The sequence below is a fragment of the Anomaloglossus baeobatrachus genome, chromosome 8, assembly GCF_048569485.1.
Source record: "Anomaloglossus baeobatrachus isolate aAnoBae1 chromosome 8, aAnoBae1.hap1, whole genome shotgun sequence".
NCBI classification, from domain to species: domain Eukaryota; kingdom Metazoa; phylum Chordata; class Amphibia; order Anura; family Aromobatidae; genus Anomaloglossus; species Anomaloglossus baeobatrachus.
Genome location: NC_134360.1, coordinates 244160182 through 244174989, shown reverse-complemented (window position 1 = coordinate 244174989; position 14808 = coordinate 244160182). Strand labels below are relative to the sequence as shown.

Genomic DNA, 14808 nt, shown 5'->3' with positions numbered 1-14808 from the left:
CACCTTAATAACCCCTGCACCAAGCTCATTAACACAGAAGGAGACTAATATTTTATATTTTATGCAAGAAACAAACCCCAAAAGTATTGACGGCATATTGACATGAAATACGCTTCCAGACATGTGGGCAGTACTCACAGGCTCCTGTCGTGGTGACAATTTTGGGTTTGCTCCTAGCACCATCTCCTTTTGTAGTATATGCAGCTAGTGTGATGGAATAGGTAGTTTCTGGAGAAAGCCCAGTTATTAGGGCCTCCTAAAATTAGAGAAAGAAAACGATAAAAGCAATTAAGAAAGTCGTCCTGCAGCACCAGGTCTGGACAACAGGGGGAGCTGCAGGAACATGTAACTCGTCTCCCAACGTTAGGACGTTGCTCAGAGGGGATAAGTGGCGCAGAGCGCAGCACACCACTTATGTTACCAGAGCACAAATTTCCCTCTGTTTTATAAAATTATTATCAATGAAAATCTTCCTCCAAGAACTCGACAAGGCAGAAATGAATAAAGCAGAAAAACGTGGATGTTCCTGATGCACAAATAAAATCATACTCTGATATAATGAAAAAAGACGGAGAAAGAATTGCAACTTATACAATGATGATCATTATGCCCCATGATTATCCGCTGAGAATCACAACAGAAGGAGAGAAAAAGGCCGATTGCTGAAACTGATCACCCATCCTCATCAGTGCTGACGTCCCACCAGACCCTAATCTCCATGCAAGAATTGTGCCTCACTCCAAAACGTGGAAGCACAGGAAAAGGAGAAACAGATATGTCCAAAAGGTTATAGATTGCAGAATCCCGTCATTGAGCCGATGATTACAGGACAAGAACATAGGGGCTGTCACAAAGGCTGTATGGTAGACGTTAACAATGGGTGGGTGAGATGTTCTGCCCATAACAGGACCCGCTGGAGCTCGGCAGCACGGTCATAACGTTAGGACTGATAATTCCTTCCAAAAATTGTTTTGTTTTTTTTTGTTATTTTTAACAATTTTTATAACCTCTCTGTTCTATTCCATTATATGCAGGATGCGCTAGAGGTATAAAACAAATAAGGCCATTGGCACTGCAAATTGGGAGAGATAAAAGTAACTGCTGCCAACATATAAAACTAGACCGAAGCCTAGAAGAAAAGCTAAGGACAGCTCGGTGACAGCCCCCTGTTCTCTGCAGACACAATGCGATCACGCAATCTGCCCACAGATGCCAAACAGCATACTCACGTAGTCTGCAGACTCCTCTGGTCTCCACTGGTAGGGACAGAGAGAAGAGGGGTAAGTGGAGTTTGCAGGGAAAGGGTCACAGGGTTACAACAGTAGAGATGCTACAATGGAATGAGTCATGCCAGGGGGGACGTACACACATCTAATGTCAGGCTGGTCATCAGTATAAAGAGGGTATATGGGTATTAGCTCTATGAAAGAGGGACATGCGTCACTGCAGATCACCCTGGGTGAAGGCTGCAATTTAGACTGGATTAGTTGGTTGGGGCGAAGGGTGAAAAGGGTCAAACCAGTGAAGAGCCAACTTTTATGTCCAAATCTTGACAACATCTGGATGAAAATTATTGAAGCGTTATATGAATAGCATCAACGTAAGGAAAAAATAAGTCCTTGTGCATGATTACCTGAGCCTCTGCCAACATGACGTCCTTAATGACGGGGTTGCCCCTCGGCTCTCCACTTTCCAAGCGCACGTAAGTCACCTGGTAGCCTCGTATCTGACCGTTCTGCTTAGTGGGAAGAGGAGACTTCCAGGTCACTCGGACAGACGTGGAGTTTACAGAGTCAACTTCAACCTTCCTTGGGGGTGCACTGGGCACTGCAGGAAGACAGACAACCAAAAGTGTAGATCAGTTCAATCCTTAAAGACGTTTACCAGGTTATTTCACTTTTAGAAAAATCTGATTAATAGTGAAGCCTGAGATGTTGAGTTTCATTTACTGAAATCAGTTTGATTGTCAGGAATACAGTGAAACAACCACAGCCTTTTCTGTAGAGTGGTCAGGCAGCTTGTCCTACGCAACCAGTGTCTCATGTTATTCAAAGCAAGGCAGAAATGTCAATCAAGTGAGAAGGAACAGGTAACGAGAAGGTGTGTTACCAAGAGATTCATATTCCCATACTGATACATTAATCCAATTATTGTAAATACAATTAGGTGAAGAACATATATAAGAAAGTAAATGAAAATGTGAAAAGAGCAGAAACCTAGACTACAAAGGTGACACCAAACTGCCCAGCACTGTTCGAGTGTTATCACAAGAGCAAAGATGTGGTTTTAACAGATTGATTTCTGGATTAGGAAACTAACACAGATTTGGGGATGGAAAATTACACAATGGGTATAAAAAGCCTAGTACGGCCTGCTGCTCCTAAGAGGTCGTCCACTGCTTGTACAATCCTAATATGTAAGATGAAAATACTAGGCAGTGTCACTGCTCACCGGTGACGGCTCTTCTGAAGCTCATGTGACATTGTTATGCCACGTGAGTACTGCATACAATCCCAGTGACCGATAATGTGTTTCAGTTCTTGTTTTTTTTTTGGATGTTCGAGGTTCATTTGAAGGAATTGAGAGAATTGCAGCCTAGTGATGGGCGAATAGTAACTATTTGTGCTCGGATAATGCTTACCGAATACAGAGTACAATTCCAGTATTCGTCACGACAAGAAAATACTCTGGTTCCCCATTGACTTGGGTTAGGTTTGTTATTCATGACAAATATTGGAATAGTACTTTGGGATTCATTAATAATAATCCAAACCCGAATAGGTACTATTTGCCCATCACTACTGCAGCCCATTAGTGGCCGCGGATTGTCTGCACTGCTCATAATGTCACACAAGTCTTGGGAGACCGATCACCGCTGCGGAAGGTAAGGATCTGTAATTTTTTATTTTACACTGTGTAATATAGTATCTAAGATGGGGTGGTCCAAGAAGTGGAAGCCTTTTGTAAACCACTGGTTAGCCCTAGAGGTTGTTGTGTCAAATTCACCTTACTAAGTGTATAGATTAATGGCTCATGCATTCCTCTGTGCATGGAGCTATAACTACATTTTCAGATTCAGACTAGATTCCTTCTTGGATGGGATTTTCAGCCCCATCACTAAATAAAAATGTGTTTCCAAAGAGAAACTAAAATCAGCCAACTCTGAATACTAAACTAAGAGCTAGAAAGTAGATTTAATGGGTAAAGTATGATTTAATTTGCCATCACTTCAAACAATGCTGAAAGACAGTTGTTGACGGAATATAGGCCCAAAAAAAAAGAAAATTCAGATAATAGAAAGCTTTAGAAGTATAGACGTGCAGAAGATGTTCTATGATTCCCCTCTCCAACCCCCAATCAATCCGTGTCTCGGCCCTCATTCACACATCTATTTTTCACGAATATGTTCTATCAGTAGTTTTCTTGATGGAACGAGTACCCATTGTAATCTAATCTATGATATTCACATGTCCGTGCGTCGGAGACATTTCCGTTTTTGATCAGCATCTCTGATAAATATTACTCAAGTCTATGGGTCCGTGAAAATCACAGTCAGTACACAGATCAATGGGCAGTCACCATTTGCTGTCCATGACTAATAATCCAGTGAATTGCAGAAGCTTTGCAATGTATATATACATGAAATGGTCACTAATGGGAAAAAACGACGAAACTCTGATCCAAAACACTGATACCACTATTTTGTGGGGGTTTTTTTGCATACGTGAAAAATCACTGATGTCTGAATGAGGCCTTAGCAGAGATGGAAGGAGCAAGATAAAGAACAGGTGATAGAGTGGACCCATTGTGCAGATAGGTGAGAGTAGTTCCTGCACACTTACCATCCTCATCTGTCCGCACAATGACCGCGGGGCTCTCAGGCCCAGCCCCTACGTCTGTATGAGCTCGCACCCACACTCTGTACTCTGTCCACTTCTCCAGATCCTTGATCTCCAAGCTGGAGAAGTCTGGTGGGATATTGTCCATAATATGCCGGGATGTGTCCTCCCCAGCCACTGCTTGGTAGGCCAGAGAGTAGCGGGTTAATGCTCCATTTCGGCTGGAGACTGGTGGAGCCACCCAACTTACCCGGATGGAGGTGGAGCTAAGGCTGGTGCACTCCACATCCTGCGGCGGTGCAGATGGCGCTGAGGATGAAAAAAAAATGCAAGCAAGGGGAGGGAGATGAGCATGACGGATGCAAAATAATATGGTCTACAATATTGTTACCAAATAGCCCTACTCTATCCATTGTCACATCACAAAATCTATTTTTTTAAGTGCATGTATTTTGGGGGAAAAAAAAAAAAATAAAAATCTGTTTTATTAAACAAATGTTGCATCATTTACTTTATATGGCTTCCGTTCTGCATTGTCCATTGATGGCTGCAGAGAGATTATAATTCGTCTCCTCTTCTGAGCTCCTCTCAACCTATTTAGACCACATGAACTTTATTGGCCCTAAATCAGTAGAGAGGATCTCAAAAGAAGAAAAAAAAGTTAAGACCCTGTGGGCGTGCTAACATGCTAAGAGGGCGGCTAGTTGGGGGAAACACCGCCCTCAGGACTAGTCCCTGCGCTCATTAGCATCTCATAAAGGATCTTTAGAAATACTTTTTCTAAACATCTCTTTATCTATGCTACTAGATACAGGGAGTGTTAGGAAGGGATTAGCAATATGCACCCAGAACTGCTCATGGTTCTGGGTGCATAGGGGACCTGACAGGTTCCCTTTAATATGAAAGTGTGTGATCGTGTCTCCAGTACCTGTGAAAACGGACATCACACGTACTGAAAACACAAACACTTGTGAAGGAGGCCTAAAATGGATACAATGCCAGCAGTGTGCTCGGTGCCACTTGGACAAATTCATCTTTCTGCTCTACTATTCATTTTTAGGTGCAACTGTTCACGGACATATTCAGAGTGCAAATAAATAAAACGGAGACCCTGACATCAAAATAAACACGCTGCACAAAGAGCGAAAATCACTAATGTAAGAGAACGGTGCTCGCGTTTTAACTGTTCAGTTGACGTTTCTATTGGAAAACCGTAGAAAAATCTGATTCAGATTCTGCTAGATTATGGATTATTGATGTGTAATCTTGTGATGCTATTTGGTAACAGAACTAATAAATGAAAAGCATAACATAAACTAATGCAATAAACATGGCAGGAAGAGCATTCACATGACATGGGGAAAAAAAAGAAATAAAACTTGCAATACAAAAGCCTCCTCCAAGCAGCTTTTCTATGTCGGCCTTTCCCATTTCATTGTCGGCTTTTCCCAGCTCCCAGACACAACTTATAAAATGTTTTCAGTTGCAAAAAACGTTATACAAAATTTACTGGACATTGACCCAATTCATATTTGCTACAGCAGATAGCATGCTCACTAAAATCTTGCAATAGTGCAATATTTTTTACATGTCTGCCAATTTTCTCCTGATCTAGCACTGGATGCCCATCAGCGTTATTAGAACACTTCTCCCACATATTGGACTGGGAGTCATGTGTATAACATGCGAGCAATGGTGGCCAGACTCTATAGACTTATACCACTTGTTTCCTTCACTTGCACTACCTACCTGTCCTGCTGTCAGCCCCTCTGCCCCCGGCTTAGAGCGGTTATGAGACCGCTCCTGCCGTGATTTTGCTGCTTCCTGTGATGTCACGATGCCAGAGCAGGAGCTTATGCTCGCCTTTTGGGCATCACAGCCGACATCATGTAGCGGCCCTGCTGGGTAGGTACAGTGCGTGGCATTCCTGCCCTCCTTCCCTGCCCCCTCCCACACACCCCATATTGCAGGGGTCTCGCTGCCTGTACGCTGCATGCAGCCCCCATGCTGCTTGTGGCACGCAGGCTAATGGCCCCCTTGCTGAACGCTGCCTGTGCTGGGGCCGTGCAGTCAGCGCTGTATATCAAATGACTGATTCACTGGTGTTGCGCAGATGAGAGCGCTGTATACAGCTATGATTAGCCGCCGGCCAATCAAAGGCCAGCAGCAGATCATTGCAGTAGCTGTATACAGAGCTCAGCTCTGCAGAGCGTCCGGGAATCTGTTATCTGATATAAAGAGCTGTCAGCTGCGGCCCCTGATGCTGCTTGTGGTGTGCAGGCCCTTTGATGATCGCGGCCTCTGCAGGGGGCTGTGCATTCAGCGCTTTATATCAGATCACAGATTCCTGGGCGCTCTGCAGAGTCGAGCTCTGTATACAGCTATAATCAGCCGCCAGCCAGAGGCCGATCACTGGAGAAGCTGCATAGAGAGCGCGTCCCTGCACAGCGCCTGGAAACCAGTCCTCTGCTATAAAGCGCTGAATGCACGGCCCCTGCACCGGCAGCAATCAGGATGGAAGGGGCTGCGGCCTCAAGAGGCAGGACACAGGGCACCGAGAGAACCAGGACAGGTGAGAAGGATTTGTGGTGTTGTTTTTTTTGTGTGTGTGGAGAATGGCAGACTTGGGGGCAATTCTACAGGAAAGAGCATTACTACAAGAGGACCCCAAGGGGGCATTACTACAGGATGGGCACAAGGAAAGGGGACATTACTATAGGATGGGGACAGGGATGGGCACATTACTATAGGATGGGGACAGGGATGGGCACATTACTATAGGATGGGGACAGGGATGGGCACATTACTATAGGATGGGGACAGGGATGGGCACATTACAATACTATGGGGACAGGGATGGGCGCATTACTATAGTATGGGGACAGGGATGGGCACATTACTATATTATGGGGACAGGGATGGGCACATTACTATATTATGGGGACAGGGATGGGCACATTACTATAGGATGGGGACAGGGATGGGCACATTACTATAGGATGGGGACAGGGATGGGCGCATTTCTATAGTATGGGGACAGGGATGGGCACATTACTATAGTATGGGCACATTACTATAGTATGGGGACAGGGATGGGCGCATTACAATAGTATGGGGACAGATGGGCACATTAATATATTATGGGGACAGGGATGGGCACATTAATATAGTATGGAGACAGGGATGGGCACATTACTATAGTATGGAGACAGGGATGGGCACATTACTATAATATGGGGACAGGGATGGGCACATTACTATAGCACATTACTATAGTATGGGGACACAGATGGGCACATTACTATAGTATGGAGACAGGGATGGGCACATTACTATAGTATGGGGACACGGATGGGCACATTACTATATTATGGGGACAGGGATGGGCACATTACTATATTATCTTTGCGGTGGATATGCGGTGATTGTGCTGCCACAGATGAGAGAAGCAGGATCACTGCTCTGTGCTACCAATGATTGGAAATACAGGGCAGTGATATCTCATCTGTGCAGCACAATCCCCTTACATCCACCGCACATATAATGTAGCAATGTGCCCATCTTTGCTGGAGCGATGAGAGGTCAGTGCTGGGGCAGAATACTGACAGCCAATGAGTGTGCAGAGGGCGGGGCTGGACAGTGAGGCCGGGCGGTGCCAGCTCTGACTAACGTTTGGCACAGGAAAATGTCAAGTTTGGTTGAGCTGCATGTAAACAAAGAACTGCAGAGAATAAAGGGATAATTGAAGAGGAACAAAAGTTAGAAAACAAAAAAAAATAATGTAGGGATGTTTTATATGACAATACAGCACAGATTAGCGTAAAAAAATTTTGGGAGTTTATCTCGGACAACTCTTAAGGAAACATTTTGCTTATAAATATGTAAATAATGGTTCTGCTTAGTGGTTAAAACTATTATAAGGACCCTGCACGCCACACCGGCGTTGTTTCCTTATGTTACTTGCTTTCAGGATACATCTATCCTTTGTCACAATACTCCCTTTTCCACTAGTTATATACATTTCTAGACTTGTAACCTGGATTCAGATGCCAGTGTGCTACCATGGATGAGTCCTTTTCCTCCTATGTCTATCGGTTCAATTAAAGGGGTGTTCTCAAGTTCTTTTATTGCTTTAATTAGTTAGATAGCATGAAAACAAGCAAGTTTGCAATTGAATTACTTATTCTCTCAATTGTCCTTTTCCTCCAGAGAGATTTTAGCTTTCATAGTGTACAGCTGGTTTCCATGGAGCCCAACGTGGCCAACATTCTGCAGTAGCTATATTCCAGAAGAGGGGTTAACTCTTAACATCCCAGTCAGCTCTCTCCAGGCGACTGATTTCTATACAGCTGTTGTTTGCTCACCTCCCTCCTCTGCCTTTCAAGTTCTGAAGGGATACAGTTATAAACCCCCAGCCCTGCAGGTTTCACAGTCTGCTAAACAGAGCTCTCTGCTCTTGCAGTTCCACTGTGTGCTTGTTCAAATCCCCTATTATTTCTATGTGTATATACAGGGATAATATTCAGTTCATTCAGATTTCTGTAAAAATCAGACCGTGTACAGATCGCAATGCGCAGAATATATAAGGCTGTTGAGTTTGGGTCAGGAGACCCACGGCCAGTCTGTGAGCGGACGGATTTTCACAGATTTCTGAATGAGCCCTTATAGATAGGATGGTGGCTGGTATATCACTTATGTACAACAGACTCCTGAATTCTTGCAGTGACTTTGCGACATGCTTCCAGAACTGGGATGGGATGAGCTAGTATAATATAATTGCATCATGCAGAAGCAGCAACTTACCTTTATATAGACAACATTAGGACCGTCCAGAGACTTGTCATGTGGGCATACACCCGCACACACACATATACTGGTCTATATCAATCATATATAGTCTACACCGCTATAAGACACTTACTGGACTGCGCCGTCCTTGCCTGGATCACTGCTGTGTAAACGCCGAGCCCCATATTAGAGCTGGCCGCCAGCTGGAAATTATACGGGGTATCCGGCTTCAGACCCTCAACAGCATAAAATGATGATGGGGCGAATGTTACTTTTTGCTGAAATATAAAATATCAGAATAATCAAAAAAAACATCAGCAGTAACAGAACAAGAAAAGCACAAGGTGACCTGCTGCTGGCTACATTATAATTGGCACCATACAAAAAAAAAACAACAAAAAAACCCGTTAAATTCTAACATGATGCTGATGTAGTACTATATGGCTCTCCGACTGTATCAGACTTGATATACTATGTATTACAGTTCCGTATTACCGTGTGTCACTTACCTTTGACCCGTCCTCCCCTTCCCAGTGCAGAAGTTCATAAGAGACAATGCGTTCTTGCTGGTTGTAGCGCCAGCTCAGCATAATTCTCGTGTCAGACTCCGCTTCTGCCTGGAAATTAACTGGCTGTGCTGGAACTGTGATAAAAATGGAACAAATAAAAACAAAAAAGGTTCAAAGTTCTGTAAAAGACTTGTTGGTATATCCCCATGATTGTCACCAAAAGAAGGTCAACCTTAAATTTTTCGTTAGCTACTCACCTCCCTGCTGTGTCTTCACTTGGACCATATCGGACGGTGGCCCATCTCCCACCGACGTGAATGCCAGCACACGGATACTGTAGGTAATCCCTGTTGTTAGTGCTGCAATAGTTGTCAAAAGATTGTCCACTACGTTGTGCTTTTGCCACATATTGAAAGGTAAATTTGGGTCTGATGTGTAATACACTCTGAACCCTCTTATTTGTCCATTGGCTTCTTCGGGAGGATCCCACTGAACTATCATAGTACTAGAACTGAGCATTCGAGCCTGGACTCGCAGAGGAGGACCTGAAGGTGCCTGTTCTCCTGTCTGAGCTTCGACCACTTCACTTGGAGGTCCACGGCCAATATTGTTTACTGCAATGACGCGAAACTCGTACTCGGAATAAGGGCTGAGCCCACCAATACTGTAGCGAGTTGTAGCTACACCATCAACCTCCTGGAAAGACCCTTCCAATGATTTAGGTTTATACTGGATTACATAATAGGAAAGTGGCTCTGGGTTCCCGGAATCCCAGGTCAAGGTGACGCTTGTGGCTGTTGTCTCCGTCACAGTGACAGCTGCTGGCGGCTTTGGCAATGCTACATGAATTAAGAAAAAAAATAATAAAAAACACAATGTACCATATTGCTCTATCATCCTAAAAATCAATCCTCCCGTATGTCAACACAAAGCTTACCTTTCACAGTAATCTGTGCAACAGCCTCAATCATGCCCAGAGAGGAAATAGCTACACAAGTGTAATTGGCAGATTCCCGAATATTGGTCAGCTCAAGAACATTACGTCCAACGGGCATTTCATCCTCTTTGGTGAGTTCTTCTAGGCCAGCCATCCACTTTACATAAGGCATAGGAGCACCAACTGCAACGCAGGTTAAATTCACACTGCCTCCTGGCATGACTTCATGGCTACTGGGTGGAATAGAAAACCGTGGTGCCACACGCCGGACTGAAAGAAGCCAAAAAAGTAACCGGTCAGGAAGTAACAATGGGAGTTTACCAAGAGGTGCTCTACCTTAATATTGATCCTTTGCAGCAAAAAAACAAACAAAAAAACACACATATAGACAATCACATAGAGTACTTAATAAAACAATCTGATGCAAAATGTAAATCATTTCATTATGAGTATTTATGATCTCTAGTTGGTTTTGATTTGCCCAAGTGAAAAAAGGAAGAAAAAATGTAGAATCTGGATTAAAAAGGAGGCTATTGGTGCGTGCAATATTAATTTGTAGTGAATAGAAAAACCGAGATCCATGTGAGGGGCTCAATAATTTACTGATATATCCCAAAGTAAATTGACAAAATAGTTTCTTGGGTGTCATAAGAATTATCATCTATCCAAAACATCATATACAAATGTAATTTGGTAATAAATGAAGCTAAGAACTTTGACTTTACTATCACTTTGTGGCACACAACTGCATCATATAATTTAATTATTGAAGGCACCGACCCATGAAAACACAGTTTCGAGTTCTGAATATAAAAGACGTCCTGACAACATCCAGCCCCCGCACCCCCAGCTGTAATGACTGCAAAGAAAGTTAGGCTTCGGGACGTGACACAAACCCACTGGATCTATAGCGAAGCGAGAGCAGATAGGCAGGGCTTCCACCAACCCCTCTCTGGATGAAGATGACAATGGTTATAGCGGGATGGTTTCCTCATTTCCTTTGTAGACCTCTTCGCAGTTTGTGGCTTCTGTAGCCAACATGACCACAGTTTGCAGAATTAAAGGAGTTGTCCAGCCGCTTCATAGTGGCAGAGCAGGTAATGACAACAGATGGTGGACATTCAGAGAGCATGCTTCAGGCAGGACAGTAGAAGTGCAGAAGGAAGAATCCATACTATTCAGAGGGGATGAACCATGCTTTGGTAAGATTAGGAAAAGGTAGGCATGCAGTATGGTAAAACAAGAAGTCCAAGGTTTATTGTGCAGGGACAATGTTGTCTGAAAGTAATCTGTGATCAACTGACCCTCATGCTACCTTCACACATTAGGCTGAAATGCGTTATTTGTTGAACAGCCACAAACGATCTAGTGAGCGACTGTTAGGCTAGTTTCACACTTGCGTTGAACGGTATCCGTTGCATTGCGTTGTGTAACGGATGCAACGGATGTGTTGCATATAGTGGCACAACGGATGCAACAGATGCTGCAAAACAACGCAATTCGTTTTGATTTTTTTTTTTTTACAGTTTTACCAGCGGCAGACTATTGTGAACGATCAGCTGATCGCTCCCAGTAGCCGGCCGCCGGGTGATCAGCTGATCGCTCCCTGCAGCCGACCACTGGTGATCAGCTGAGCGCTGTCACTTGCCGGCCGCCGGGTGATCAGCTGATCGCTCCCTGCAGCCGGCCACCGGGTGATCAGCTGATCGCTCCCAGTAGCCGGCCGCCGGGTGATCAGCTGATCGCTCCCTGCAGCCGACCGCCGGTGATCAGCTGAGCGCTGTCACTTGCCGGCCGCCGGGTGATCAGCTGATCGCTCCCAGTAGCCGGCCGCCGGGTGATCAGCTGATCGCTCCCTGCAGCCGACCGCCGGTGATCAGCTGAGCGCTGTCACTTGACGGCCGCCGGGTGATCAGCTGATCGCTCCCTGCAGCCGGCCACCGGGTGATCAGCTGATCGCTCCCAGTAGCCGGCCGCCGGGTGATCAGCTGATCGCTCCCTGTAGCCGGCCGCCGGGTGATCAGCTGATCGTTCCCTGCAGCCGGCCGCCGGGTGATCAGCTGAGCGCTGTCACTTGCCAGCGCCCGGGCATGCCGGCGGGCGCTCAGCTGAGCGCTGTCACTTGCCGGCGGCCGGGCATGCTGGCGGCCGGTCGTTCAGCTGAGCGCTGTCGCTTGCCGACGGCCGGGTGCTCAGCTGAACGTTCGGCCACCGCGAGCCAAAATAAAGTTTGATTTAAAAAAAAAAAAAGAGCATGCGCAGTGGAATCCAGAGGATTCCGCTGCTCAAAACAACGTTACATGCTGCGTTCCTCCCGCTGGGCGGAAGCAACGGAGCGTCGCCCAGCGGAAGCAACGCAGGTCCTTTTGGTAAATCCGTCACCCATACAAGTCTATGGGAAACAGCGGAATCCATTAACGGATACCGCTGTTTTCCAAAAGGGCGGATTGTAACGGAAGGAAATAAACGCAAGTGTGAAAGTACCCTTACGCTGAATCGATCACACATTTTAGACCATAGTGGCCATCATGCTTAATGACACTTTGAAAAGGATGAACGATCTTTCTGGGAGCATCCTTTCAAAGAAAGATCATTTGTGGATAAAAAAAAAAAAAAAAAAAAAAATCTTCAAAAATATTTGTACAACTATTGCCTGAAAATTGAAAACATCTAGACAAAAAGTGTGATCCATCGGCTAAAATGATTCTTTGTTAGGTTTTACCCTACCAACATTGATTATAGTTGAAATTGTCAATTTCCATCAACATTAGTCTAATCTGTTTGAGTACATTAAGAATAACAATTCCAAATGATTCCGGTAGCCATTCTTTACCGTTTCACCCATGTCTGGCGTCTTCTACATTACTAATACGTGACTGTAGCCTTTGACTTATTCCAGAATGCTTTTATGGTAAAATACTTGCATATAATTATGCCATTTAACAAATGCTGAGTCGGAGCAGCAGGGAGCTGCGGGACAAAGGATCTACACTCTGCAGTAAGGTGATCGAGCACTTAAAGTCCCTCTGGTGACCACAATTTTCCTCATTGTGAAAGGCTTAGACAAGTACAGTGCAGAGGAACAGCAGGAGAAAGACTAAGGCCTATTTAATAATTCAACAGGCATTAGAGTGCAGTTACAGCCTGTGGTGCTCAGAAGACGGGATACATTTCCCAATCCCATGATCAGTGATGGCCAACTCGCAAGGCGGATCTCACGTTGCGCTCTTTGGTGACCTCAGTGCATTAACTGGCTACACAATCCCATCCCTTCCATCCCTAGAGATGGCATGAGCGCTGTGCCATCCTGATAACACCGTGGATGGTGGCATCACCTTTCATCCATCTCAAATGAATCCACAGGAAGGCAGAGAGGGAAGCAGGAATCTCTGCCAAAAAGAACTACTGGGTTTGCTCCAAATTGCTAGTTTTAGTAAAGACTTTATGTGAAATGATTATTTATGGTATACATATTACATTAGGGATGAAAGTATAATTCTACACTTTATCGACTATGCAACAGATTTGAGGCTTATAACATGTGTTTTTCTGTATATTGATGCAATACTATCATGGAGGAAGCAAGAATTGAAAACATAACAATGGTGCAATATTCTTAGGGTCTATGCACTGCTAAAGTCCGTTAGGGGATGTAGTTATTTAGTCTAACAGGTTGGCTGTAGAGATGAGTGAATACGAGGTTTGGTATTTGGTACTAACACAGAGTTTACAAAAAACAGAGTTGGGATTCAGAGTTCGGGGACTTTACGTATCCAAACCATTCGTGCAAGCATCACTGTGCTCGGGTACGCTCGCTGCTCAGCCCAATGTGTGCCGCTTGCAGTGTTTGATTGGCTGGCACTGGGCATAACAATGTGATCGGATGTAGTGTGTACCCAAAAAAAAAAAAAAGGAAACACTCTGTTCCCCTGAACCTCGGAAGGGATTGGTTTATGGCTGCCTGTGTGTGGGTGGAGACCCGAACTGCCCAATTAGTGACTTCCATTGGGGTTCAGGTCAAGTACGGGTCCCAAACTGAACTTTTCCAAAAGTCCAGCTGCACCCGCCGAACCGAACTTCCACTGATCCGCTCATCTCTAGTTGGCTGTGACCAGTATTTTATGCTACATTGTACTCAATGTTATTAAACTATGAGATTTTTTTCATGTAGCACTTGTTTTATACATAGAATAGTGTCACAGTGCTACAAATGTTGTCACTAATGTCAAAGAAAAGCAGACTGAAGAAGCAGAGCATAAAGTGTCAATGCAGAGGTTGGGCGCCTACAGTATTATGAAGCGTTAATTGACTCTAAAGCACCGATTGCAGCATTGTCGATGTGCTGTGCTTGGCTTGGCACGGAGCTCGGTGGGACAGTTTAGAGGACAGTACTTTACAGATAATGGAAGACAAAAGAATAATGTACAATCCTCATGAGACATTAGAGCTCTCGGATGGAAATGATATTCATATCAAGGGCTATAAGCTGAGCTCGCATGCTTGGTCAGAGCAGGGCTGAGATTTCGGAGCCCGGTAGAACACCGTCAATCACCTCTGATTATCTCCCTTTGATGCACAGGAATATGTAAGAATTGTTTAAATCTAGAGTTTTACATATTTTGTAAGTCAATCTCACACTGCCTCGATTGATAGATATCGCGTTCCCGAATTTCTTCTTTTAGCTTAACACCTATAGAAGATTTCTTCTCGTCCTGTAAAATATCACTTTTAAGTG

At 44.6% G+C, this 14808-nt stretch overlaps 1 protein-coding gene across 20 annotated transcripts in view; it reads right to left on the bottom strand.

The window, feature by feature from the left end:
• The window catches only part of PTPRF (protein tyrosine phosphatase receptor type F), a 1173234-nt gene that overhangs the window by 25180 nt on the left and 1133246 nt on the right, over positions 1–14808 (bottom strand). For 11 of the 20 annotated variants that reach the window (XM_075320465.1, XM_075320466.1, XM_075320464.1 and 8 more), the window contains 8 exons: positions 10074–10343; positions 9394–9975; positions 9137–9270; positions 8761–8905; positions 3843–4148; positions 1634–1827; positions 1230–1256; positions 139–256 (listed from right to left, as the gene is read on the bottom strand). In XM_075320465.1, the coding sequence (XP_075176580.1) occupies positions 139–256; positions 1230–1256; positions 1634–1827; positions 3843–4148; positions 8761–8905; positions 9137–9270; positions 9394–9975; positions 10074–10343 (1776 nt within the window). The remainder of the gene's footprint in view (positions 1–138; positions 257–1229; positions 1257–1633; positions 1828–3842; positions 4149–8760; positions 8906–9136; positions 9271–9393; positions 9976–10073; positions 10344–14808) is intronic. The other 9 variants (XM_075320457.1, XM_075320462.1, XM_075320460.1 and 6 more) reach the window with 3 other exon arrangements.